Here is a 24,520-nt window from a genome sequence, read left to right on the forward strand (position 1 = left end):
GGCACATGGCGCCATCCAGCGGCGTGTCCCCACACTTTCCCACGAGTCAGCGACGTAGGCGGGGAGTACGCTGATTGGTGCGGCGACGGCGACCTCAAGCGCCACCTTGTGGAAGCATCACCAACTATAAACTACACTTGACAGAGCGGAACAGAGCGGCGAACCCTAGCACTACCCACGTTTCCATACAAAGTCTAAGTTCGGAATATTCACTTCCCTTTGTGGCGCAGAGGTTCCGCGTCGGGCTGCAGAACGAAAGGTCGCTGGTTCGAAACCGCCCGAGCCGAAAGTATTTTAAAAGCCTTTTTCGGAGTAAATAAAATTCGCAGTTGTTACTTGGTTGTCACGTGACAACTGCTTGGCAGTGATCGTCTATCGGCCGATGATCGATCATCGATCAATAGTAAAATTTATTGATCGATTATCGAAAATCAAACATTTTTTCAGATATCAGAAACATCCGTTTCTGATATCTGATATATTTCAGATATCAGAAACGGATGTTTCTGATATCTGAAATATCATTCAGAGAATTCAGATAAATTCAGATATCTTTTTTTTTATATGAATATATATATGAATGGCTAACTGCGGGCGCGCAGTTAGCCATTCATATATCCGAATAGATAGGATCGATGTCAGAAACAGGACACCCCAATATCGGAAACATATGCACGCAGTTAGCCATTTAAATATCCGAATAGATAGGATCCATGTCAGTAATAGACACCCACATTCCATAGATAGTATCCGATGTCAGAAACCGGGCACCCCGATATCGGAAACACATGTTTTCGTATTGATTGATTAGTGGGCTGATCGTGTACACTTTTACTACTACTCCTTGCACCTGTCAAACCAATAAAACGCGACACGGCAGAAATTAGTTCCTCTTTATTTATCGTACAGCTATATTGTACTCATCAGAAATCTAGAAATATGTGTTTGGGGCATCGGTTCCTTCCGGGTACCGCCTTAACGAGTGCTGCGTACTACCCAATGTCCGCAAAATACTCTGATGCTTTGTATTATACTTATGGTCAGATTAATTAAAGGGTACTCTTAGAAAAAGGCCGTACTATTTACTAACTTTTGGTTTTTACTCTTGTCACATATGTTACTAACTTCTTACCAACTACAGCGTTGAACAGGCGTGTTCTTAACAGTTAATACTTCAAAATTTAATAAAGGGAACTAGTCTCATCAGCAAGACCAAGCAGAAACCACTACATTGGTTTAGAGGTGAATGCTCACTGCTGTAAAAGATTTAGTTCCCACTTAGTAGACGAAGCTAAGGGGTGCTAGCTATATCCCAATGCAAAGTCCACCAAATTATTTGCATTGCTCGCTCGGATATAATTGCACGGTCTACACTTTATACTGCACAAACATTACGCACGCCATAAATCGGCTGAACGCACCACATACAGGGATCACGTAAACAAACGCAGCACGCGAAAACACGTAGATGAACCAACGCTACACCGATCGCTTGCTGCGTCGTTTGCTATTCTTACTTTTATACCCGCCTTTCTCAAAGCACGCCTTTTCTCGGTGACAACCTTACGAATAAATAATTTACAAACAACCTGCCTTTTTGCCACTAATATCGTTTCTCGACATTGAATATTAATGGTAAAAGAAATTAATATCTTAGAAAACATACCATTCACGCTGTAAATATTCGTTCCAGTCAATATTACTACCTGTTCCTCTGTAGCTGAGAGCCCATGTTTCCGCCTCTATGTATATTTGTGACTACAGCGACCTATTGGAGATCCAACTACCGGACAAATATGGCGGTTTAAAACAGATCGTCCAGTACTATGTGCAAGCTCAACGCGCAACGCTGCGGCATCATCAAGCAACCATTTGACTCAAAATGGCTAACCCCGATTGTTATCTTCAACGTTACGAGCCTGCGGCGATGTGCTGGCGTAACCGAGTTTTCAGAGGCTCGTCTTTCTTCGAAAAGGCAAAGAAGGGATAAGAGATGGCGAAATCGCTACAAAAAGTAGTTAAATTATATTAGTCAACACTTTTCTGAAACTGAAGATGTAAATAAATTACATCCAAATTTACCGCAGACTAAAAGTAATTACAGTACAATTACTTCAAAAAAGCAATGAAATTCCTTTGACATTGATTTGCAATGCATCGAGTCAGTCATTTGTGCTCATTTTATTTACAGCATATGTACCAAAACTCAGGTCTTCCTGTTTACACCGCAAAAGCCCGATGCACCATGAACCGAACGATTCTGAACGGTCGTTCTGCTGGCAGACACGACATGAGCGTTAAACAATATGTATAGCTTCTTCTTTAGATGTATAGAAAAAGAATCGACTGACCGGTTTCCCGGTTCATTCAACAGGCAACGTTATTAGTTAAAATGTTATGTTTTCCTTGCCCTCTTTGGCAATGACCAAAAGCCCGTGTCAGTATGTTAAGTCGGGCCATAGGAGCTCGATTTTACGGTAAATCGTTACCTGAAACATATACCTTTTGGAATCTAATCCTATTCTCACAAAAGCACTGGTTGACGCATTCCCGGTCATACCTACCAAGGAGGATCGTTCCCAAAAAACCGAAAAGCCTAAGTTGTTGCGCGTTATCACACAAAGGGACCTAATATTTGCTGGGTGGAAGCGTCGCTACATAACGAAATGGATGCCGCGAGCTTGTTAAAAATGTGTACTTTCCCATCAAACGCGCAGCAATATCTGTTTCGTTGGCTTAGTTCCGAATAAAGTTCTTAAGGGAAGGCAGTGAGGCGTACGGCGAGCGGTTGCTGTTTTGCTCGATTCCCGTTTTTTCCGACTGCGAGGATCGCCTTTATTAAACCGGATAACTGGGCGAGTTGGTATGGATTCATAATGGAACAGCGCGAATTTTTGCAAGGACAGAGGAAGGAACTGGACAGGACGAGCGCTGACTAACGACTGAAAGGTTTATTCTCAGGAAACCACGAAGAAAAACATACAACACGACTCTCTAATCACGATGGAAATGCGCACGCGCCTTACGAAATTGGGTGCAAATTTTGCACCCAATTTTGTGAGGCGCATGCGCATTTCCATCGTGATCAGAGAGTCGTGTTGTCGTATGTTTTTCTTCGTGGTTTCCTGAGAATAAACCTTTCAGTTGTTAGTCAGCGCTCGTCCTGTCCAGTTCCTTCCTCTGTCCTTGCAAAAATTCGCGCTGTTCCATTATGGATCGCCTTTACTTTACAAGGCTAAGAATACGCATGAAACGTCCGGGGCCTTGACAAGGCATTTGTTGCTAATTATTTATTCCGGTCGTTACTTCTTCACAATGATCGAAGCTTACGGTTTGAGCTTGCTTGACACTCCAGCAAGAAGGCTGGTCTATTTGTCCTGCCCTCTCAGGTTTTAAAATGTGTTGACCTCACTAGTGATGTTTCCTTCGCCTTTTGGCCCTGAAGCCGTCATCCCTAAGCGGACAGTGAGGTGGAAGATACGTGCTCGTTGGAACAGGCAACCGTCTATCTTTCGCCACATAACCGGGCTTTCGTTCATACCTGCGTGCAGAGAAAGGGACGGGTCAGGCGATCAAAGGAAAATGGTTGATTGTTTTTTTGTGAGCTGGTATAGCTCCAACCCCAATGTCAGATTACGTATAAAGGAAGCATAGTCTCGTCGGGATGACGTAGCCGCAGCGGATCTGCTTGCATGGGATTCTTGAGCCGTAGTCTTCCAGTGATGTCTTTGCACGTAAGCTTTTCTCTTTCGCCTTTCCAGCCGCCTTTGTGCGTCTGTCGAGTTTTTCGTACGAGGTTTTGCGTTTAGATGGGCGTCGTTTAATTGCTCCTTTTTCTGTTTCACGAACTGTCTAGATAAAAATTATTTGTTCTATTTAAAAATGAAAAAAGAGTTGGCGACTGAGCTTTCTCGTTTAGGATAAAAGTCATTTCAAAATTAACGAGTGGTTAAATTTTAATTTACTGACTGAAAGTAATTCATTGCATTACTGAATCTTTAGCCTATAAAACTAGACCATTACATTACTTATTAACAAAGAAGTTTACGTAATTTTAATGCTGCCATTTAATTAAATTAATGTCATTACTGCCATCCCTCGGAAGGACTGCCTACTGTCCTTCCACGGTGCTGATGAAGGTAAAAAGCTGATACTACAATCGCTAGATAGTCACCGGGACAATTGTTTCATCGTGAAAACCACCGACAACATACAATCGAGGAGGCCACGAGAGACGAGCAGAAATCGCGAAAAATACTGTTTCGTCTAGTTGAGGCTTTTTCCCACTAGGTGACGTCCGTTTCGCGGGAGTCGCGAATACTCCCGCACAACCTTATGTAGCAGTGGAACCAAAGTTACAGATCCGCAGCACGCCGTTTCAATGCGCAGCTGAATATAGTCCAACCAAAATATTGTGTTAAGCGTAACTTGAAAAATATATATATACATGTGTTGTAGTCTCAATTTTACAAAGTAATCATTATATTGGTCAGAGTGAGCCAATATTATGTACATTTTTCTAGATCTTTCGCGTTTTCTTCGTTTAAATTATCTGCAGATTTTCTTGTGCCCTGCAAAACAATCATGGTGTCGTTTTCGTGTGCGTCGGTGGACACCATCAGTATAGTTTATCGTCTCTGCCTTCTCTGCCGTCCCGTGGGATTTTCCCGAAGTTTGGCAAACAAAAAGTCTTAAAAACAAACCGAGCGAGGGATGTGCAACGTTTACCCAGAAGTGAGGAAGAGGAAACTGGGACTCTCCTTTGTTTCTTCTACACGGGTTCGTTAGCGAGTTGACCGGTGTAAGTTAGCAGGGGTGGGTATTGTGCGCATGATCTTTGGGTTCTGCAGCGCGAGCTTTCGCTATAGGTGTTCCGAACTGAGTTGCGCCTTCGTCTTCCTTGTACGGCCAGCAGTAACGAAGCGCGATACAAATATAACTTGACTTCGCACAGCATGTTCTGCGTGCTTACATTCTGGTGTATCGCGGCCCCGCTATGATTTATCATAAATAGAAGATTTAACCCATCAATAACCTCAAAGCACTGCAGCGCTAATAAAATTAACAGCATCATTTAAATTGTTGTGGCATATCTGCGTCTGTCGCAAGAAAAACAAAATTTGAGATGGTCTAACACGATGTAATTTTCCTTTGGATACGGTAGAATGCTTCAGCGGAAGCATCGGCTCGAGCTTAAAAACAAATAAAGCATTAGAAAAGAGACGCCAATACGTTTGCGTGCTCGACAATCACAACTCAGAAACCTGAAACCATACCACAAGATGAACAGAAGCGTAGGCGTGTGTGTCACACCAATACCCAAACTTGCACCGAAACAATAAAAGTCCAAACCTATTTGCACCGATAACACAAAAAGGCAGTTTGCTGCTCAACCGCATCCGCCGCCGCTTCGCAAGCCCAGCTCAACATCAAGTGCGAGTGTGGCACTAGGGCTGAGAACGTCAACGTTCATAATTAGAGTATGAAAAAACGAGTTTTTATTTTTTCTTACACCTCCAGGTGAAGTAGAGCAGGTAAGAAGACGTTCAGGCATTGTCGACGTAAATGGTCGTTATCAAGATGTTAGATAAAAACTAGCTTGAAAAAAGTTGTGGTTCATAATCACGGGAGCCGAATTACCTTGGACTGCCCTTTCAATTATCAAAAAAAAATTTAATATATATATTTTTTGATAATTATATATATATATATATATATATATATATATATATATATATATATATATATATATACATTTTAAATCATGACGCTCAATCTATGTAATGCAGAAACAGCGTTGACATGCGGATGTCGAAACCCCAGTAAAGTTGCTCAAGGACTCGGAATTTCGGAGACCCCTGATATGCCTTCCAAGGTATCCCAGAGGGGTCCTTATAGCTAAGGGACCGGGTTAGGTGTTTTTCGCGGCCTGCCTTGAGGGCCAGAAAATAAGCAGGTAAATAACACGAAGCGTTTGGTGAGCGTCGCAACGCGATATCTTTACACGCGCTTATTTATGCGCCAGTAGGGGCGGGACTGCTGGTGACGGGCCGCGGCCCGGGGGTCACTGCGAGGACCGCGGCCAGTCGCCGGCAGGTGGGACGCCCTCCGCGTTCCGGATCCGACCCGCGTACTGTGTTTTGGAGACTCCCGACTTAAACGGTTATCCAAAAGAAGTCATGAGTATACATCAGCTTCGCTCCAGTCATGAACAACCAACAAGACCAACTGAACATTCTGTTCCAAAGAAGAACTCTGCGGCCGCCCCATTTTGCGACCCGGACGACCCCTGTCAGCCAGAAATTTCTGTGAACCTGCTAAGCTGTGGAAACCCGGTCAGCGCGACTCCTCACCTGTGTTGTTCTTTCGGAATCTGTCGGACGTTCTTCAAAGTTTTTGATTTATTTGTCTGTTCAGGATAGTTACAATTTTTGTATTACCTTGATCTGTGAGAACCAGGGAATACCAGGTCTCGTGGGCTTTGCAGCATGCCGACGAAGAAAGCGAGCATCAAACAGTTCGCGACGCGGTCCATTCGATGCTCTTCGATGATTGATTTAGTAGAGGTAATCTTCGAAATGTTCTCCTACCTATGTTCGCTTTCTTCGCAAAACATAGCTGGTGGGTCCAGGGTAAATGATGGAACAAATAAATCCGTTTTTGTTTTTTGTCTCAAAAAAAAAAAAAAAAAGAAAGCCGCACTTTTTGTAACGTTCCCTGAAATAAACCGGATTCCGTCCGAATGTCGTCGACAATATATATTGGATATGCTGTGTTATCTCAAATCTTTCTTGAATAAAACGTTTTTTCGGGTCACGCGGCACCGTACGGTAAGTGCAATATATTGTTCGATTGATGAGACTTGTTGGATGTCATGTTGTGACCGAGGAATACCCACGGCTTTCGGCTTTCTTGAGTGGACAAATATTTTCGACAGTTAATAACCTTGTAGGTTGGCACGGCTGAGTGTATGGCATCTTAAAAGTCTGCATAAAATACAACAAACATTCCACCTGTCTTTGATTTTGTTCTGTCGCGTACAGGGCCACCAGAAATAGCTTTCATTTGTTTTGTTGTTTCAAGAACTGGTACATCGCCTTTTTTTAAAGCATGGCGAAATTCTATTCGCCCCAAGACACAAAAGATAAAATAAAACGGATACATTTAGTCACAACCAGTTGCTGGGATGGCGCTTACGCAGGCTGCTACTGCTTTTTGAAGAACTCGCAGCCCAGCGCAGTCGGCCAACACAGACGTACTCTCTCAAACCCAAAAACACGCGGTGTAAACAACTTTATTCGAAAATGTCGCAGGAAAGGTCCATAGAATTGACTGCTAGGCACATAAAGTCGTAATAGAGAGCTTTCGATGCTCGACCCCATATCTCCAATACCCCTGACAGCGATAAGATGCTGGACGAAAAACGGCAACGGTTTATCGGGCGTTGCTGTCGGAGTCATCGGAGCGATCTCCTAAAACTCTCTAATCATTGCTTTCCCGATTTGCTTAAGTTGTATGGCAACCACATTTACTGCCCGTGGAATATTTGAGGTGAAGCAGCTAGTGGAAAAGCAGTAATGGCCATAGATACAGCTACAACAAGCTTTTTGTTAGACTGTAGATTTAGAATTCTCTCGGTCCGCAAAGAACAACCGTTTCTGTTTCGCGATGAGTTTGAGTCCATTATAGAAAATGGCTCCCTGCTTCTTTATCCTGACACTTTGCGACCGTAAACCCCCAAAACAATCCCAGCTATATCTCAGGTAGGATACACTGTGCAACGATGTTGCTTATTTGTAGAAAACAAAATTGTGCATTCCGAAATCAAATGTTAAAGTCAAGCATAAATTCCCTTTTTTGCAATCACGATTTCCAACGCAAATTGTATGCTCGAATGCGCACTCGCCAACTTGGATGATTACAGAATCTGCAAGTCAATCACTCACAGACGAAAAGGATGCGCAATATAAGTGCGGAAAGCGCCAAAAAGTAAAACATATTTCTGCAAGAATCATCAATGGTACCCAGGCTCCCGCGGATCACTGGCCCTGGATGGTCGCATTCTATAATTCAAATGATACCTTTGCATGTGGAGGGGTCTTAATTGGCGAGGATTATGTGGTAACGGCAGCACATTGTTTTCGGTAAGTGATTTTTGTTTTCCAATTTAATGAATATGTGTATTTTCATTTGTTTTCATATAATACTTAATTGCTGCCTCGCATATTCCCAGTCCGTTCTTCGTTAGTTTGAAGGGTTATTCAGCCACTCCCTGTGCAGTGCGGTTTGAGGCATGAAGCAACACACGCGTTTCCGCTTTTCGCAGCGTTAAATTTGCATTCGATGGCGGAACATAATTAGACAACACAACGATAATCAAATTTTTCTTTAAAGTTTAAACAATTATCGCGTGTCAGGCATTCAGATTATACGCGGTGAGAAAAGTAGCCTTTAGACTCGAATATGAATTTCTAACTTCAGGCCAATAAACGATATTGTGCCAGTCAAAGGGGTAGGACGCAAGTTGTATCTCAAGTGCATTAATGCAATTTGTTTATTATTTGTCAATATAAAACTTACTGAATTAGGTAACAATAACTGTCTCTGTTTTTTTTTTCTTCTTTATAATTAAAGAAATCAAGACGCTCATAAGTTTTCAGTTCGACTGGGAACCACACTCAAAACCAATGTTTCTCAATGTAACACTCCACAAGATGCTAATATACGCAAAAAGACCACCAGAAATGCGGAAGTATTTCCAAAATTAGATGAAGAATACAATGAGGATCCCCAAATCCAGGTCGTTTGTATTGAAGTTGAAAGCATCTGCGCCCCTATTCAAGACAACTGTAGCCTTTTCATGGTGCGTAAATAGCAACGGTCGTAACATCATTAAATGTTGTGCATCATGGTTTTGTCAATATTAATTTCACAGAAAGACATTGCTGTTGTAAAATTAAAAACGAAAGTCAACTATACTGACTATATTCAGCCAATCTGCCTTCCGGAAAACTGCGTCGATCGCCCTGCAAGGAATGCATCATATGCTGCTGGCTGGGGAACAATATATGGTAAATGGCCTGATTTTAATATTTACTACAGACGAGAATCATTACAAAATACAACTCCGGAACTTTGAATGATTTCATATTTTACATATTAAACTGGTAATTAAAAAATACTTTTATGATATTTTTTGTGACATATAGCTTGTACGATGATCAGATGGCGGTTGGTGTTTCACACATGCTGGTATGACCAGTAATGCCCTGGAATGTAAAAACATTCGTATGGCCTTTATTATTATTTAAAATAAATATTTGTTTTACTCCCAGAGTATTACTCTCTAGAAGAATATGAAGGTGATCATGAAGTCGAAGAAGAAATAGAAGGCCCTGAGATTCAGAAACCCATAAACAAAACATCAAGTGAAGGAACAAGCGTCGAATCACAAACGGAACAAGCAAAATTGTTAATATTTGGAGACACAAACACACTGATAGAAAGAAAATTAGATCTCATGGATCAGGATCAATGCTCTGCCCAAATGAAAACCAAAGTTCCTGACCATATCATTTGCACAAGTGGAGGGACATGTCGCGTGAGTAAAGAAAATCCTTGAATTGCGTTTCCTATAACACTCAAATATCATATAATACATCTTATTCCTTCGTGCATCTAAGTTCATAAAGCATGCAGTTCATTTTAGTGTAACGCTTTAGTCCTAAATGTTTGTCGAGCCGATCGTCCGTCCGTCCGTGTCATCATTTCACCGCTTTTTAGAGAGAAAATTGACGTTGCCTGTCCTCTAACGTTAAAAGCTGGGTTGCTGCGCTAAATTGAGCAGGAAAATCGAAATCACGTTATCTGAGTACCAACTCATCTTTTTCGTTAAATTTGGCGACAAAATTGATGTCTCGTGATTTAAAAACCTATTTAAAAATATTGCGAAATTTACACAAAAAATTTACATCACGTGACTTGTCAGGTGGTCTTTACGGTAATTTAGCGTTCCCGCTAGATTTAACAGGAAAAACATTGTTTTCCCGCTAAGTGTAGCACGGAAATATCTGTCACGAGACTTATACACCAATTACTTTTTTCTCTAACTCTAGGGAGGAAATTATTCAACATTGGTTCTCCTTCTCTCACGAAAGGTTTTAACGTTTTCTTATCAAATGGAGACGAGTGTATATTAAATAGTGTATCCCATGCATTGCAGGACTTTGAAGATAAACGCCGCTCTGTTCATCTGGTGAAAAACTAAGTTTGTCTCAAGCATCTTGATTTGTCTAGAAGTTTTGCATGATATGTATATTAATCTAAGGTTCTCCAATTTGCTTGTGTTACTAAACTACCTTCTCAATGTTGTATAGCACCTAAATTGCACATTAATACATTCTACTCAAAGAAAGGACACGTTCTGGGTCATAATCGGCGTTTCCTTTCTTAACGAGATCTGGAGATCGAAAAGACATATCTCCTCCATATGCACGTGAAACCCACCACGATCACCTACATTCCTGTACGTATATTCAATCCGCCGCCGAGGGAGAGCAATCAAACTATTAGTGAAGGAATAAATACTTTTACTATAGATATTATTATTTACGGGCAGTGAGGAATATCGTGCAGTCGTGATATTCGGACCGAAGAACAAACAAACGCTCTGCAGACGCAGATTCCGGTGCAGATAAACGGAAAACATGCGGAGTATTGTTCAACACACGATTGAGCCCGAGCTTGGAGAATTGCTGCTGGTCGAATGACATGAAAATGCATGCAGAGCAACGCTGGACGCGGGTACGCCAGAGCGAAATCAAAAAAGATGACCGCGGCAGTATGCAGACGGGGCCTAGACTCTGCGGGATCATTAGATGAGGCCTGGGTGGGTAGCGTTTCACTATACGATGCAACGCGAACGCTGTCGTTAGTGGCGCTGTCAATCAGCTTAGAAAAAGCGGCGCGCCACATCTAAGTAGTAATAATAATATTAGCTTATTCACAGATCCGCCATCAAGCATACATGGGTAAATTACTTTCAAAATGTAATTTAATTACAATTACAATTACTTAGCCCCCAAAGTAGTTTAACTACAATTACAATTACTACTACGCGAAAGTAGTTCATTGCAATTACAAATTACTTTTTAAAAGTAATGCAATTACTTTACAATTACTTATTTCTGAGAGTTACCCACCTTGGGCCATATAACTGTAAACGAGTTATATGGCCGCTGTATAAATGTCACGCATTGTACTTTTCTTTTATGAAATTTGTTAAATGGATTATAGAACTTAATAGTTTGGAGTAATGAACTTCTGATTTCTTATATTCTCAAAAAATAAAAATAAATGGCGACAAAATTCACAGGTGCGAGGTGAATCTCTTTAGAGCTTGTGCAAATGGTATCCAAGTCAAACCAACAAAAAATAAACTTAAAAATAATACAAGGAAACAAATATGCGACAGTACTGGTATCATAAAACTCGGTGATTCGCTGCCTCTCCCTGTCTGTGGACTTGTAACATGTCGGATGTGGGTAACCGTAGCACGCGAACTGCGGTCGCTTCCACAAAACTAGTGTCACAATAGCAGCAACTCTCTTGCCAGGGATTCTGGGTTAATTCAGTGCACGGTAACACCAAAAAAAAAAAAAAAAAAAAAAAGCTCCTGAGATATATAATAAATTTAGGATCGTCATGTCAGGCGAAGAAGCAAAGAAGCAGCAGGTCTAATTAACACGACTCACCCTGCCTTACTTCCAACTGTTGTTGCTAAACTGCGCTTCTTCGCCTCGATATTAGAGTAGCACGACCCTCTGTTAGTGGTACCAACACACGAGATAGAGGAGAAAGACGTGAAAACTCATAAAGAAAAGAGAATAATTACATGAACAAAAAAGTCCCCAAACTTGACTGAAATATGTAAGCGAATATGCTAGCGGCGAAGACGCGTAAGGAAAACTTCGAACCTCTCCGCCTCGACCGGATGATGTGATCGGAGCCAACCAGCTCGACTTCGACCCCCATACCCCCGTGTGGGAATGAGAAATAAGAAAGACCCCTAGAAACAGGAGCAACAGGAAGCGAACGAGACGAAGAGTCAGATTCAACTACGACAGGAACGAAAACGGACGCGAATGAAGCCCTCATTTATCAAATTATTTCTGAAATTCTTCATTAAATCGTTTTGCAGTCTACAAAATCCTTCATTCCGTTCTATCCCAGCCTTCCTTTTCCCTTTTTTTGAGCAGGTTGGGAGACTCTCTCTTTTATTGCTTCGGTCGTGCTCTCGTCGCCGTGGCCAGGGGGGAAAAGCGCCACCGCCGCAAAATCTTGCAAAAGTAATTGTAATTGTGCCTGAAATTTAGCAATTACTGATGCTAGAAAGTAATTAAATTACAATTACAATTCCTTTCAGCCAAAAGTAATTATTACAATTACAAATTACTAGGAAAAGTAATTAAATTACAGTAATTTAATTACTGTAATTGAATTACTACCCAAGTATGCCATCAAGGTACAAAAAAAGATACCATCTCACAAAAGCAGTTGCGTGCTTGTGCGTGAGAACGGGATGTCAATTCAAACTATGTTTTTACGTGGGTACTTCGTTATCAGAACTCTACAAACACTTTCTTCAAACAACAATTTAGTGTTGATGCACAAAAGAAACAAAATAGAGACAAGCGATATTCGTTATATTTTAGATATCACGTACACACTACTAGGGAAATTGCAGTGTGACCAATTTGCCAAATACTCACAAACAACAAAAGAACAGTCAGGATTCCAACAAACGACGAAAGCGAGGATAAGGGTCCCAAGGGAAAATACACAATGGCAACTAATAAACCAACGCGACTTGTCAAGGTATCTGGTGGAAATCTACAAGTAATTTTAATGCTGTACTCAGGGAATTGGAGAACGCATGAAGATTTCGCTTCATTGTTAATCTTGTACTCGGCCAAGGTACGCAGGAAAGAATAAAAAAAGAGCTCAGGAGAACGACTAGTTAACCTTCAGTTTTCTTTATACACGACTTCCTCGTTTCCTTCTTTTACGTATTTTAAGGAGTGGAGGGTGTGAAATTTTTAAGGAATTTGGTTGACATATGCAGGCACAAAATATGCGGAGCCTAGTTCCATAGTTGGTCTATATTTTTGGTATCTGAAGCTTTTCCGTGTTTCACAGTTGTCTTTCTTTGATGGTGTCCATTTAAAACTCGGATGTGAAGTAATAATTCGTTAGAATGACGAATTTGCGCAGTTTATTTACTGTCAATAGGTGAAGCTCTTACAGGATATCTCCAAACACTATATTTTCAGGTTTTGCTTCATAGGCGATGTTCTGCACCATCCTTTTCATAACTTATTGATTCTTGGTTTTTCGAAGTCAGGATGCAGAGATAATACTTACATATCTTAGTTGTGACTCTGCTAACATTCGCTAAATTAATCGTCTTAGCCAAAATTGTGCGGGCTTCCGCAATTTGTATAAGTAGGATGATATTGTTCGTAAGTGATTTATTAGGTGATCTTCATGCAAATTCAACGACAGATGCTCGTCAAAATACGTGCGTAGATATTTTGTGTTTTTTTGGTGTATGAAAGGGGCGTACAGCTGCACTGAGTGCGTTGAGTTGTATGTAAAAAGATGAGTTTTGTAAGTTTAGTACGGCAGTGGTGCGTTCGAAAGCACATTGGTTGTTTTTGTCATTGTTGTCAAATATAGAGTTTTCAGAAAGCTACTTCATTATATTATTTAAGTCACTTCGCTTGCTTTTGACTGCATTGTCATAATTTTTATTTGCCAGGACTAATGCTGTATCGTCAGCGTATTCATAGAGGTTAGAGTTTAGAGGGAGCTAGGCAAGACCGTTCATGTAGATGTTAAAAAGCACAGGGTTTAAACGAGATCCCTGAGCCACGCCGCAAGTTGTGTGCACGGTGTCACTGAAGCATTTTGTTCTTTCCGAACTGTTTGCGTCCGGTTCAAAAAGTATTTTTTTAAACAAATCTAGGAAGTTCCCCTGTAAGCCAAGGGTTTCTGTGTTATGTAGTAATATGAAATAGTGAATTGTGTCAAATGCGTTTGTCAGGTCAAGAAGTATTGGAAGTACTACATTATTAGAATCTATTTTTAGTTCATGTAATATGTCATGGCTTTGAAGAAATAAACGTTTAATGTGGCGAACTTGTGCCAAAAAAATAAAAGGGTACAAAAGATAATAACAGAGCGTCCTGGGCGTCGAAGTCGACGTAACAGCAGAGACGAACGCTGGGGCGAGACTGACTGCAGATCAGCATGCGGAGTCCCTTATGTGCGCGCGTTGGGTTCTGGGAACAATCGGCCTAGATTGTTCGGCGACTGGAACGTTCGGAACTCGATCATACGAGAATGTTCACGAACACACTAGAACGCAATGTTGAAAGAACAAATAAAAGAGCATTCCACTGACTGGAATCGAACCCAGACTTTCCGCGCGACAGTCAAGCACGGTAACCACTCGGCCACGCACGCGGTCGCTCGCCGACGAGCGTGGCATTACTCCCCCCTTTAAAAAAGCATCGTCTCGATGCCACGTAAAAGGCAACAAAACAGAGCGAAACAAACAAAAGAGTGGGAACATACGGAGGCTCGCGAAACACAATCCTATCAAGCGGTGCACAAGATCACAGTTCGCAGTCTTATTGTGCGTAGTACGGCTTGAGGCGCACGACGTGGACTACTTCCGGTCGTGGAGCGCGGCGTGATGAAGTCCGTGTTCCGTTGGGCATCCCCTCGTAGTTCAGATCCCCGAGTCGACGAAGTACTTTGTAGGGCTCGAAGTAGCGCTTTAGGAGTTTCTCACTGAGGCCACGGCGGCCGGATCGGTGTCCACACCGACACCCTGTCTCCGGGTTGGAAGTGGACGTCCCGACGACGAAGGTTGTAGCGGCGAGTGTCGACACGTTGTTGGGCTTGAATACGGTGTCTGGCGAGCTGGCGGACTTCTTCTGCCCTTTGGGCAACCACCTGGGCGTCGTCGCTTCCGTCGACAGCGGGTTCGTGGGGTAACATCGCGTCCAGCATTGTCGTTACTTTGCGACCATGAACCAGTTGGAATGGTATCGCCCCGGTGGTCTCTTGCACGGCCGTGTTGTAGGCAAATGTGACCTACGGCAACACCTCGTCCCATGTCTTGTGCTCCACGTCGACGTACATGATAACCATGTCGGCGATGGCCTTGTTGAGTCTCTCCGTCAGCCCATTGGTCTGCGGGTGGTGCGCCGTTCTGCGCCGATGGCTGGTGTGGCTGAGACGAAGGATTTCTTGCGTCAGCTGGGCCATGAACGATGATCCACGGTGTGAGATTAAAACTTCGGGAGCGCCGTGCCGGAGGATGATGGACTCGATAAAGAACTTGGCGACTTCCACAGCAGTCCCTGCAGGAAGGGCTTTCGTTTCGGCGTACGCTGTGAGATAATCTGTGGCGACAATAATCCATCTGTTTCCTTGCGTCGATGGTGGGAAAGGACCAAGTAGATCCATTCCGATCTGCTGGAACAGTGCGGTCGGGGGAGCGATCGGATGCAGGAGACCTGCCGGCTTAGTCGGCAGTTTCTTGCGTCGCTGGCACTCGTGGCAGGACCGTGTGTAGAAGTGAACGGTCTTCGGCAGCTTGGGCCAGTAATACCTTTCACGAATTCGGGCCAGCGTATGGCTGTAACCAAGGTGTCCGGACGTCGGGTCGTCGTCGCAGGCTTGGAAGATCTCCGCTCTAAGGTCGGTAGGGATTACCAGCAGCCATGGTGTGCTGTTGTCTCCGAAGTTCTCCTCGTAAACTACACCTTGTCAGAGGACGAAAGTCGGCAGGGCTCTCGATAAGACACGGGGGACAGTAGCCCCTCCTCCTTCGAGGTGCTCGATTAACGCGCGCAACTCAGGATCGTCTCTTTGACGTCGTGCCATGTCGTCGGTGTTCACTGCACCTAGGAAGCACTCGTCGTCATCGTCGTTGCTGCTGCCGGAAGGTGTTTCGACGGGGGCTCTGGACAGGCAGTCAGCGTCACTGTGCTTGGGGCCTGACTTGTAGACCACAGTCATATTGAACTCTTGTAGTCGTAGACTCCATCCAGCGAGGCGTCCTGACGGGTCCTTGAGGTTCGCAAGCCAGCAGAGCGAGTGGTGGTCCGTGACTACACGGAACGGGCTCCCGTACAATAACGGACGAAACTTCGTGATTACCCAAAAGACCGCAAGGCAGTCTTTCTCAGTCGTGCAGTAATTTTTCTCCGCCTTGGACAGTGTCCGACTTGCGTAGGCGATAACTCGCTCGGTGCGTTCTTGCACTTGAACCAGTACCGCGCCAAGTCCAGCGTTACTTGCGTCCGTGTGAATTTCGGTTTCCTCATCTTGGTCGAAATCTCCTAGAACAGGAGGAGTCTGCAGTCGTCGCTTCAGCTCGTCGAATGCCTGCTGCTGCTCCTCGGCCAATTCGAACTTCTCGGCGTCCTTTGTGAGGTTTGTGAGCGGTGCGGAAATCTTTGCAAAATCCCGGATGAAGCGCCGATAGTAGGCACATAGTCCAAGAAACCTTCGCACGCCCTTCTTGTCTGTCGGTGCTGGAAATGCTGCGACGGCGCGAGTCTTCTCTGGGTCGGCACGAACGCCTTCGTTACTAAGCACGTGACCTAGGAACTTCAGTTCGTCATGGGCGAACCGACACTTTGACGGCTTCAGGGTGAGTCCGGCGGTCCGTATGGCTTGGAGAACTGCTCGGAGTCGTCGCAAGTGCTCGTCGAAGTCGCTGGAAAACACTACGACGTCATCGAGGTAGACGAGACAGCTCTGCCACTTCAGTCCTGCCAGCACGGTGTCCATGACACGCTGGAAAGTTGCTGGAGCCGTGCACGGTCCAAAGGGCATCATCTGGAACTCGTACAGCCCATCTGGCGTGACGAAAGCTGTCTTCTCTCGGTCCCGTTCGTCGACTTCGATCTGCCAGTAGCCGCTCTTCAGGTTCATGGATGAAAAGTATCGGGAGTGGTGCAGCCGGTCTAACGTGTCGTCGATGCGAGGGAGTGGATAAACATCTTTTTTCGTCACTGCATTCAGCTGCCGGTAGTCCACGCAGAACCTAAGCGTTCCGTCCTTCTTAACCAGTACAACTGGAGAGGCCCACGGACTGCTTGAAGGTTGGATTATGTCGTCGTTCAGCACCTCTTGCACTTGCTCCTGGATCACCTCCCTTTCTTTAACGGAGACTCTGTACGGCGATCGATTCACAGGGCGCGCGTCGTCCTCGGTAATGATGCGGTGTTTCTCAACGGCGGATTGGCGCACCCTCGACGACGTCGCGAAGCAGTCACTGTATTCCGCGAGGAGGTAACTTAGCTGCCGTCGTTTCGGGCCTGGAAGCTTGGGGTCAATGTCAAGCTGCGCTGGCGGCATAATGTGTTGCTGAGGTGGGAATGATTCTTCAGCAATCGCGGCGATTTCGGCGGAGTTCCGAATCTCTTTGACGTGGCCTATACCGGCACCTTTCGTGAGGTGTTGCGCTTCTTGTCGAAAGTTCGTCACGAAGACCACGGTGCGCCCATCCTGAAGTTCAGCCACTCCTCTTGCGACGCCTATTCCTCTTCCTAAGAGTAATTGAAGGTTGCCTTCAAGAACAACTTCGCCGCAGGTAGCTGCATCGGCCACTACGGGTACGACAACACTTGATCGCCGCGGCAGGTTCACGTGGTCGGCAGTGAATCGGACGGCGGCTGACGCTGTTCGAGGTTTCTCGGAAGACGGAACAGGCTTGCGCAGCGTCAATCTGTTCTCACCAAGGTCGATGACGGCGCCGTATTCACACAGAAAGTCCATGCCGAGAATAATCTCTCTGGAACAGTCTTGTAGAACGACGAACTTCACAGGGCACGTCTCACCGCGGATCTCGACGCGAGCAGTGCATCTCCCGATTGGTGTGATGAGGTGCCCTCCGGCGGTTCGTATTTGCAGTCCATCCCACGACGTCGTGACTTTTCGAAGGCGGCGGGAGAGCCTCCCACTCAACACTGAGTAGTCTGCTCCGGTGTACACGAGTGCTGATGTGTCCTGGTCGTCGATAACTACGTTTAGGTTATTGGACACCACTGCAGGGGCGTCGTTTTGGTCTCTGGTGGCGTTCGAGTGGGGGCGCTACGACGTTCGTGGAGGATCTTGGCGTCGAACGTCTTCGGCAACTCCACCTCCACGGGTGGCCGCGCCTAGTTTCCCCGGCGAGGAGCGAGGGGGGACAGGCTTTCACGTCGTGGTCGGTGCGTTGGCGAAGCTGGACGTCGCGGTGACGGCGACCGGAACTCTCAACGGGACGCGGGCTCGGGGGAATGAGGTCGTCGCAGTTACTTGTCGATCTCAGTAGGGCGTTCACCATGACGGGGCGCGGGTCGTTCGGGTGGAGCCCGCGTAGCCCGAGTCGTCGGTATGGGCATCGGCGGTAGGTGTGGTCCGTTCTCCGCAATGGAAGCACAGAGGGCGTCAGTCGGGCGTTCGCCACACGTCGGTCTTGTGGGGTGCGCGAGGTTCCGGGAAGGCGTAGTGGACCTGGTCGTCGTGGCGTCGGTCGTGCTGCGGCGCAGGAGATTGACGTCGGCTCGGCGCGACATAGGTGCGACGAGGAGGTGGTAGCCGTCGGGCCACTGCGGCGTAACTCAACCTTGGTGGTTCCGGAGCGGTGCTGACGAGAACCTCAGGCTGCAGCGCTTGCTGGACTTCTTCCCTGATAATCTCGGCGATTGAGGGCAAAGCTGGGCTTGCGGCGGCAGGTAGAAGCTTCTTGATATCCTCCCGGACGACGTCCCGGATTATCTCGCGGATGTCCGTGGTGTTGCAGCCTGAAGAAGAAAAGGGACCGACGCCGGGAACTCGGTGATAGTGGGTGGCTCGTGCTTGAAGGGCACGTTCGATGTTGGTAGCCTCCGTCATGAAGCCTTCGACTGTGGTAGGCGGGCTTCGCACAAGACCACCGAAAATGTTTTCCTTCACGCCGCGCATCAAGACTCTGAGCTTCTTCGCTTCGGATGCTTCAGGATCGGCGCGGTTGCTCAGTCGCAGGACATCTTCCACGAAGCTAACGACGGTCTTGTTAGGGCCTTGGATCCTCGCTTGAAGAAGCTCTTCGGCGCGTTCTTTTCGTTGTTGGTTCGTGAATTTTCTTTGCAACTCAGGCTTGAGTTGCTCCCAGGACGTGATCGAAGCTTCGTGGTTCTCGAACCAGTTTCGGGCGGTTGCTTCCAAGGCGAAGTACGCATTCTGTAGACACTGTTCTGGTGTCCACCCGTTATGACTGCTGGACCGAGTCGTCGGTGTCTTCGTGGTTTTCGCCGTGGAAGGGAGCCGGTGTCCGGGGAGCGACGGGTAGGTAGACGACGCAGGAGCGGCGGGGTTCTGCGACTGGTTGGGCATCGTCGTCTTCTTCGGCTTCGGCTTGTCCAGCAGTAAACCTTACTCAGGAGCCTCTCCCTTGGTGCGGCGGCTGGTCCGAGTTTCAGGTTCTGCGGTGAGTGGTCTCCTCACCGAGCTGGGAATCGTACTTGCACTGCGGGCCCTTGGAGGGGAACGCTGCACGGGCGTGCGGTACGCCGCACCTCCACGAAAATGTCACGGGTGGTGACCAAAAACCAATAAATAAACAGGAAGAAATAAACGTTTAATGTGGCGAACTTGTGCCAAAAAAATAAAAGGGTACAAAAGATAATAACAGAGCGTCGTGGGCATCGAAGTCGGCGTAACAGCAGAGTCGAACGCTGGGGGAGACTGACTGCAGATCAGCACGCGGAGTCCCTTATGTACGCGCGTTGGGTTCTGGAACAATCGGCCTAGATTGTTCGGCGACTGGAACATTCGTAACTCGATCATACGAGAATGTTTTCGAACACACTAGAACGCAATATTGAAAGAACAAATGAACGAGCATTCCACTGACTAAAATCGAACCCAGACTTTCCGCGCGACAGTCAAGCACGGTAACCACTCGGCCACGCACTCGGTCGCTCGCCGACGAGCGTGGCAATATCTATTCCAGTCCTTAAGTGCACAAGTGCAACAGGTTGTACATGTGGCCATTTTATCGAATTTTGTTCAAGTCATCTTCCCTGTCGATACGTATCACTGCCGATCCTTCGCGTTGCCTGACCATTATTTTTCCGTTTCCCATGCAAACAAAGCTGTATTCCCTTTTCCTTGCACATTCCTTTGCGTTCCAGAACAACCATTTATGCAGTTGCGTCAACTTCTCATTGACGAAGGTATGGTTCGCCTTTAGCGCTCTGCGCTCTGTGGCTTACCGGTCTCTTTCCGATCTGTCGTTGAATCGGACAATAATCGAAGCACTCTTATCATATCTCGCTCTTAGTCTGTGCATGGCCTCGACATCATCTGGCTTTTGGAAAGGCAGGTCTAGCCTGGTTGCTAGATTTTCAGAATTGTTGGCAGGTCTTCGTGTTCGTTTGGGACAATCCCATGGATGGCAATGTTTCTCCTTCCTTCATATTGGTCTATATTTTAAACTACCCACTCTAAGTCTTTTATTCGCGCATCATTGTCAAATGTAAGCAGTTCGATCTCCTTTGTTCTTTTCCTTAGGTTGTTCGTGACAGTTGTTAGTGAGTGGATCTTTTTTAGCTGATCGTCGTACTCTATAGATAGAAACTTCACTGATTTTTAATAAATTCAATGGTTTTCTCATGATCACCCAGTTTTTGGATCTTGGCGTCATGTTGCACAGGCTTCAGATTCAACTTCTTTTCGATGTTTTCAATCGTAGTCAAAACCGCGGTCATCTTTCTGTTTGTCTGCACTTTTTGCGCCAATATAGCCGCTTGTCCGTGATCTGAAGTTTTGGCAGTGTCCTGTGCAATCTGGTCATCTCCCTGCTGCTTTTGACGTAGGGTGTACAGTTTACAGGTTGCACAGCGCCAAGTCAGCGGATTTACCGCTTTTTGGGCTTTTTATGTGACTCCCGAGCACTTTATAATATGGTACACGCTGTTGCAGTTTGTGCATTTTAACGCTTTACTATCATTCGTCACTTCTTTCATACATGCTGAGCAAGAATTTTCTTCGATATGAGAAATGGCTCAGTACGGGAGAGCGCAGTCGACCGAAGTGTGCGGTGAGAGAAGAAAAAAAAAAAAAGAAGCACCCATCTGAGGAGCAGAAAGGAAATGTAGCGTTCCGCTCGGTCACTCCGCCGCAGTGCGCTGGTTCCCAGTTCGCCGTTTGCTTATATGGGCTATGCACCTTTTCCGTCCAATCTCGACCCAGCGCGTAACGTGCGTAGCCTCGACTCGGCGACTCGTCGCACAGCGGGAATAGTTCTTCCGGTTCTAACACTTACGGTATGCGGGACCAGGCCTAGCCGGTTGACAAGGAGCTCAAGTGGTGCGCGTTAAATGGGTTTTGAAGCCCTTGACAGCGAAGTGAGTTGTAATAAGGTGGGTTAATACGTCGATTTATCATGTCCGCGCATATTTGGTCATCGGGCTACCACAGCGCAGTCGTTGGCTGCAGCAGCAATTTCCGAAAACGGAATATAGCGCGCGACAAATTGTGCACCGAACACAAAAAGTCGCAAAGCGAATGCGGCTGTAACGTATACACTTTGCATCGCTTCCCCGCTGATATAAGCGGGGAAGCGGTGCAATATCAGCACATAAAAAGATCAAATAGGCAGAATAGAAACGGACATCTACAAGTGCAGTAATAGGCCTCGACAAGTCAAATGTAGAAAGAATTTTGCAGCTTGGTGGTGCATATGTAAGACCCTGGGTGTATTGATTGTTATTGGCTACTCAAGTCTTGTTTTTCATTCCGTTCATTCCTACGAGGATGTGCACTAAAAGTTTGTGTGTTGCTCGGTAGCGACGCCCGTCAAAATACGTTAATAGAAACAATACGAAAAGAGGGCGCAAAATCGTCGTCGCCCTCCCCCCCTCCCCTTTCACTCCCATCTCCTGACTAGTTCCGACGCATCTGGGCGTCATACGAAGTAGAGATGTCCCGGTAACTAGCGATCGTACCTCGACGGTGCACCATAACAATAAACCGTTCGGCCCGTGTCGCCAACTCCCAATGTGAGTATTTCTACGATAAAACGATGATACTTCTATGCCCAGGGTCGCCCTCGCTCGCACATAGAAACCCTCCGTTAGTCATTCGCAGAAGGCTGTCATTCTTCACAAACAACAACACACGAAGAGTAAACACTGGTAAACATGCTCAGGAAAAGTGAACATACCTCCGATTTCGATTACCGGCGACGCTGGCGACGAACCTCTCGGCGCGGTTGGCGCAACAACGGGCGCGATGAATGCGAATAAACCCGCCAGAACACAAGAACAATTCACACTTTCAATAACAAACAAATTAAGAACTCACTAAAGGGAAAACAATGAAGATACGATGCACGGGGTCAATGGGGACAACGCGGGAGCTAGGAACAACGCTGCTCTCCGCATACCAAAATGGCCGCACAACAACCGTACGCCAGACGGCGCGGCTGCCGCTGCAACACGCAAGATGGCGACGACTACGCGGAAAAGGTGTATATCCCGCGATATCTGGTAGGCGTTGCGGGTTACCACATCCAAAAGGTACATGCTCCCGACAATTAAATTTTTTATCTAGACGCGTCACAGCAGCGATTGGACAGAAACCACAACCCAAATGTCTGCTATGGTTTCGATGGTAACCGGTCCCATGCTCAAGTGATCATGCTGTGCACCTTTCTAGTCGATGAACTATATTCAACTAACGTCGCCCATGGGTAATCTTCGCGCGTTCCTTTTGACAACGTCAACCAGCTCTGAGAAGGAAAGATTAAAAGAAATAGTTCCTAAGATTACGCCGCAAGAAACATACTTCTGCCTCTGTAGAATTCGTTGTAAGTTCGGCTGCGCTTCATTTGTGAAGCATGTTTGTGTGAAATGCTCAACAATTTAACTCACTATTGCTATGTGACCAGAATAATCAGCCCGCACTCTCATTGTGTCACTAACAGAAACTTGTAGTTATTCACTGAAAGCATGCTCTAAGGAAAGAGTTAGCATCAATGATTAGTTGTAGCTTTTTTTTCGCTCGCACTAGTCCTCAAGCGAAGTATCATAATTTCTTGTTATATCCAGAAGTGCGCCTTGCTTGCGATCTAGATGGTAACGTTCTTGTACGCTTAGTTATATCCTACACTGTTCTGCACGAATAAAACTACAGGATTTTTTTTCATAAACTCTGTAGAGCAGCTCCCAATTACAAATACCAGAAGCATGCTAACCCGAAAAAAATTCTTACTTCCTCTTGTTTATGCTTTATTGCTATCAAAGGAAATATCTGGAGACCCAACATTTGTGCAGCTTAGTATGCATCAATATCGTAAAGGTTGAGTTGCAGTGCTCGGTCTACGAATATCAAGACTGGTCAATATATTGGAAGTTTACGTGAATAACGGCGGATATGTACTGTTCTTACAATAGATAAATTGAGAGATATAACCTCGTTCGTCCTTTAAGGTCAACAAGAAAATTTCTCAAATAGATGCTTTCAGTTTACAAGCAAAACCTTGATGTCTGTTCTTTTGTTCGTTCTTGGTATTTTTATATCTTACAGCAGAGCGTAGGAGTCATTAACGCTCATGCGCTACAACCTGAAAACATGCAGAACGCTGTAACATTAGCATTATTACTGTTAGTAAATCACGCTGAGAAACGTGTTATGTTTCATAAACACATATTTCGAATCTTTCTTTTTAGTATAAAACATCAAATTCAGTCTAATAATATCTTACGCTTTATTTTCAGGGAGACAGCGGAGGACCCTTGATGTACGAAGATAACGGTCGGTGGACTCTTATTGGTGTGGTTTCTGACGGGCCAGATGACTGCTTTATCCCAGAGAGACCTTCGCTCTTTGTGAAGGTCTTTCCTTTCGTGGACTCGCTAATTTCGAAATTTTTGAAACATGGAAGTCATAATGACAAAAATTCCACGTGTGCTACGGAGGAGGCCCGTAAAGAGTGTGTAAAGAGGTTCTATCAGTACTACAACATGTCTGTAGAACCATAAGACATCCTGAAGGCATCTACCTTCTATAATTTCTATAACATGTGTGTAGAACCATAAGAGATCCTGAGTTAATAAAAATTTAAGAAAAACTATTTACGCCTGTGTACAGTTTTATTTTCCTACATTTCTGATCTTACTTGCTTCGTGCAAATATGTGGTATTGCTCTCGATGAAAACTGGTACTGAAAATACGGTGAGTGAGCAGGGGAGCTGGTGGAAGTGGCCTCTACTGTTACCTTTTCTATCACTCTAGACTGGTTGTAAACTGGATTCCTTACGTCTGGCGCAGTCACCGGCTAAATTCATAATGTAAACGGTCTTTCCTCCTCCTATACTCGTGCTCAAAATGCAAGGAAATAACCTTTTTTTTCTTTTTAGCAAGAATCTTTTATTCGCAGTTTCGAGATGACATCTGTGGTCACTAAAGT

The 24,520-nt window shown here is 45.3% G+C and overlaps 1 protein-coding gene across 1 annotated transcript in view; it reads left to right on the plus strand.

Moving 5' to 3' along the window:
- The window catches only part of LOC120841166 (enteropeptidase-like), a 39,335-nt gene extending 15,243 nt beyond the window's left edge, over positions 1-24,092 (plus strand). The window contains exons 2-6 of the mRNA XM_040212034.1: positions 7,925-8,144; positions 8,635-8,863; positions 8,936-9,071; positions 9,336-9,601; positions 23,829-24,092. Of these exons, the coding sequence (XP_040067968.1) occupies positions 7,925-8,144; positions 8,635-8,863; positions 8,936-9,071; positions 9,336-9,601; positions 23,829-24,092 (1,115 nt within the window). The remainder of the gene's footprint in view (positions 1-7,924; positions 8,145-8,634; positions 8,864-8,935; positions 9,072-9,335; positions 9,602-23,828) is intronic.
- The last annotated feature ends 428 nt before the right edge of the window (positions 24,093-24,520 follow it).

The sequence above is a fragment of the Ixodes scapularis genome, unplaced genomic scaffold (genome assembly GCF_016920785.2).
Source record: "Ixodes scapularis isolate PalLabHiFi unplaced genomic scaffold, ASM1692078v2 PGA_scaffold1__304_contigs__length_218370807, whole genome shotgun sequence".
Taxonomy (NCBI): Eukaryota; Metazoa; Arthropoda; class Arachnida; order Ixodida; family Ixodidae; genus Ixodes; species Ixodes scapularis.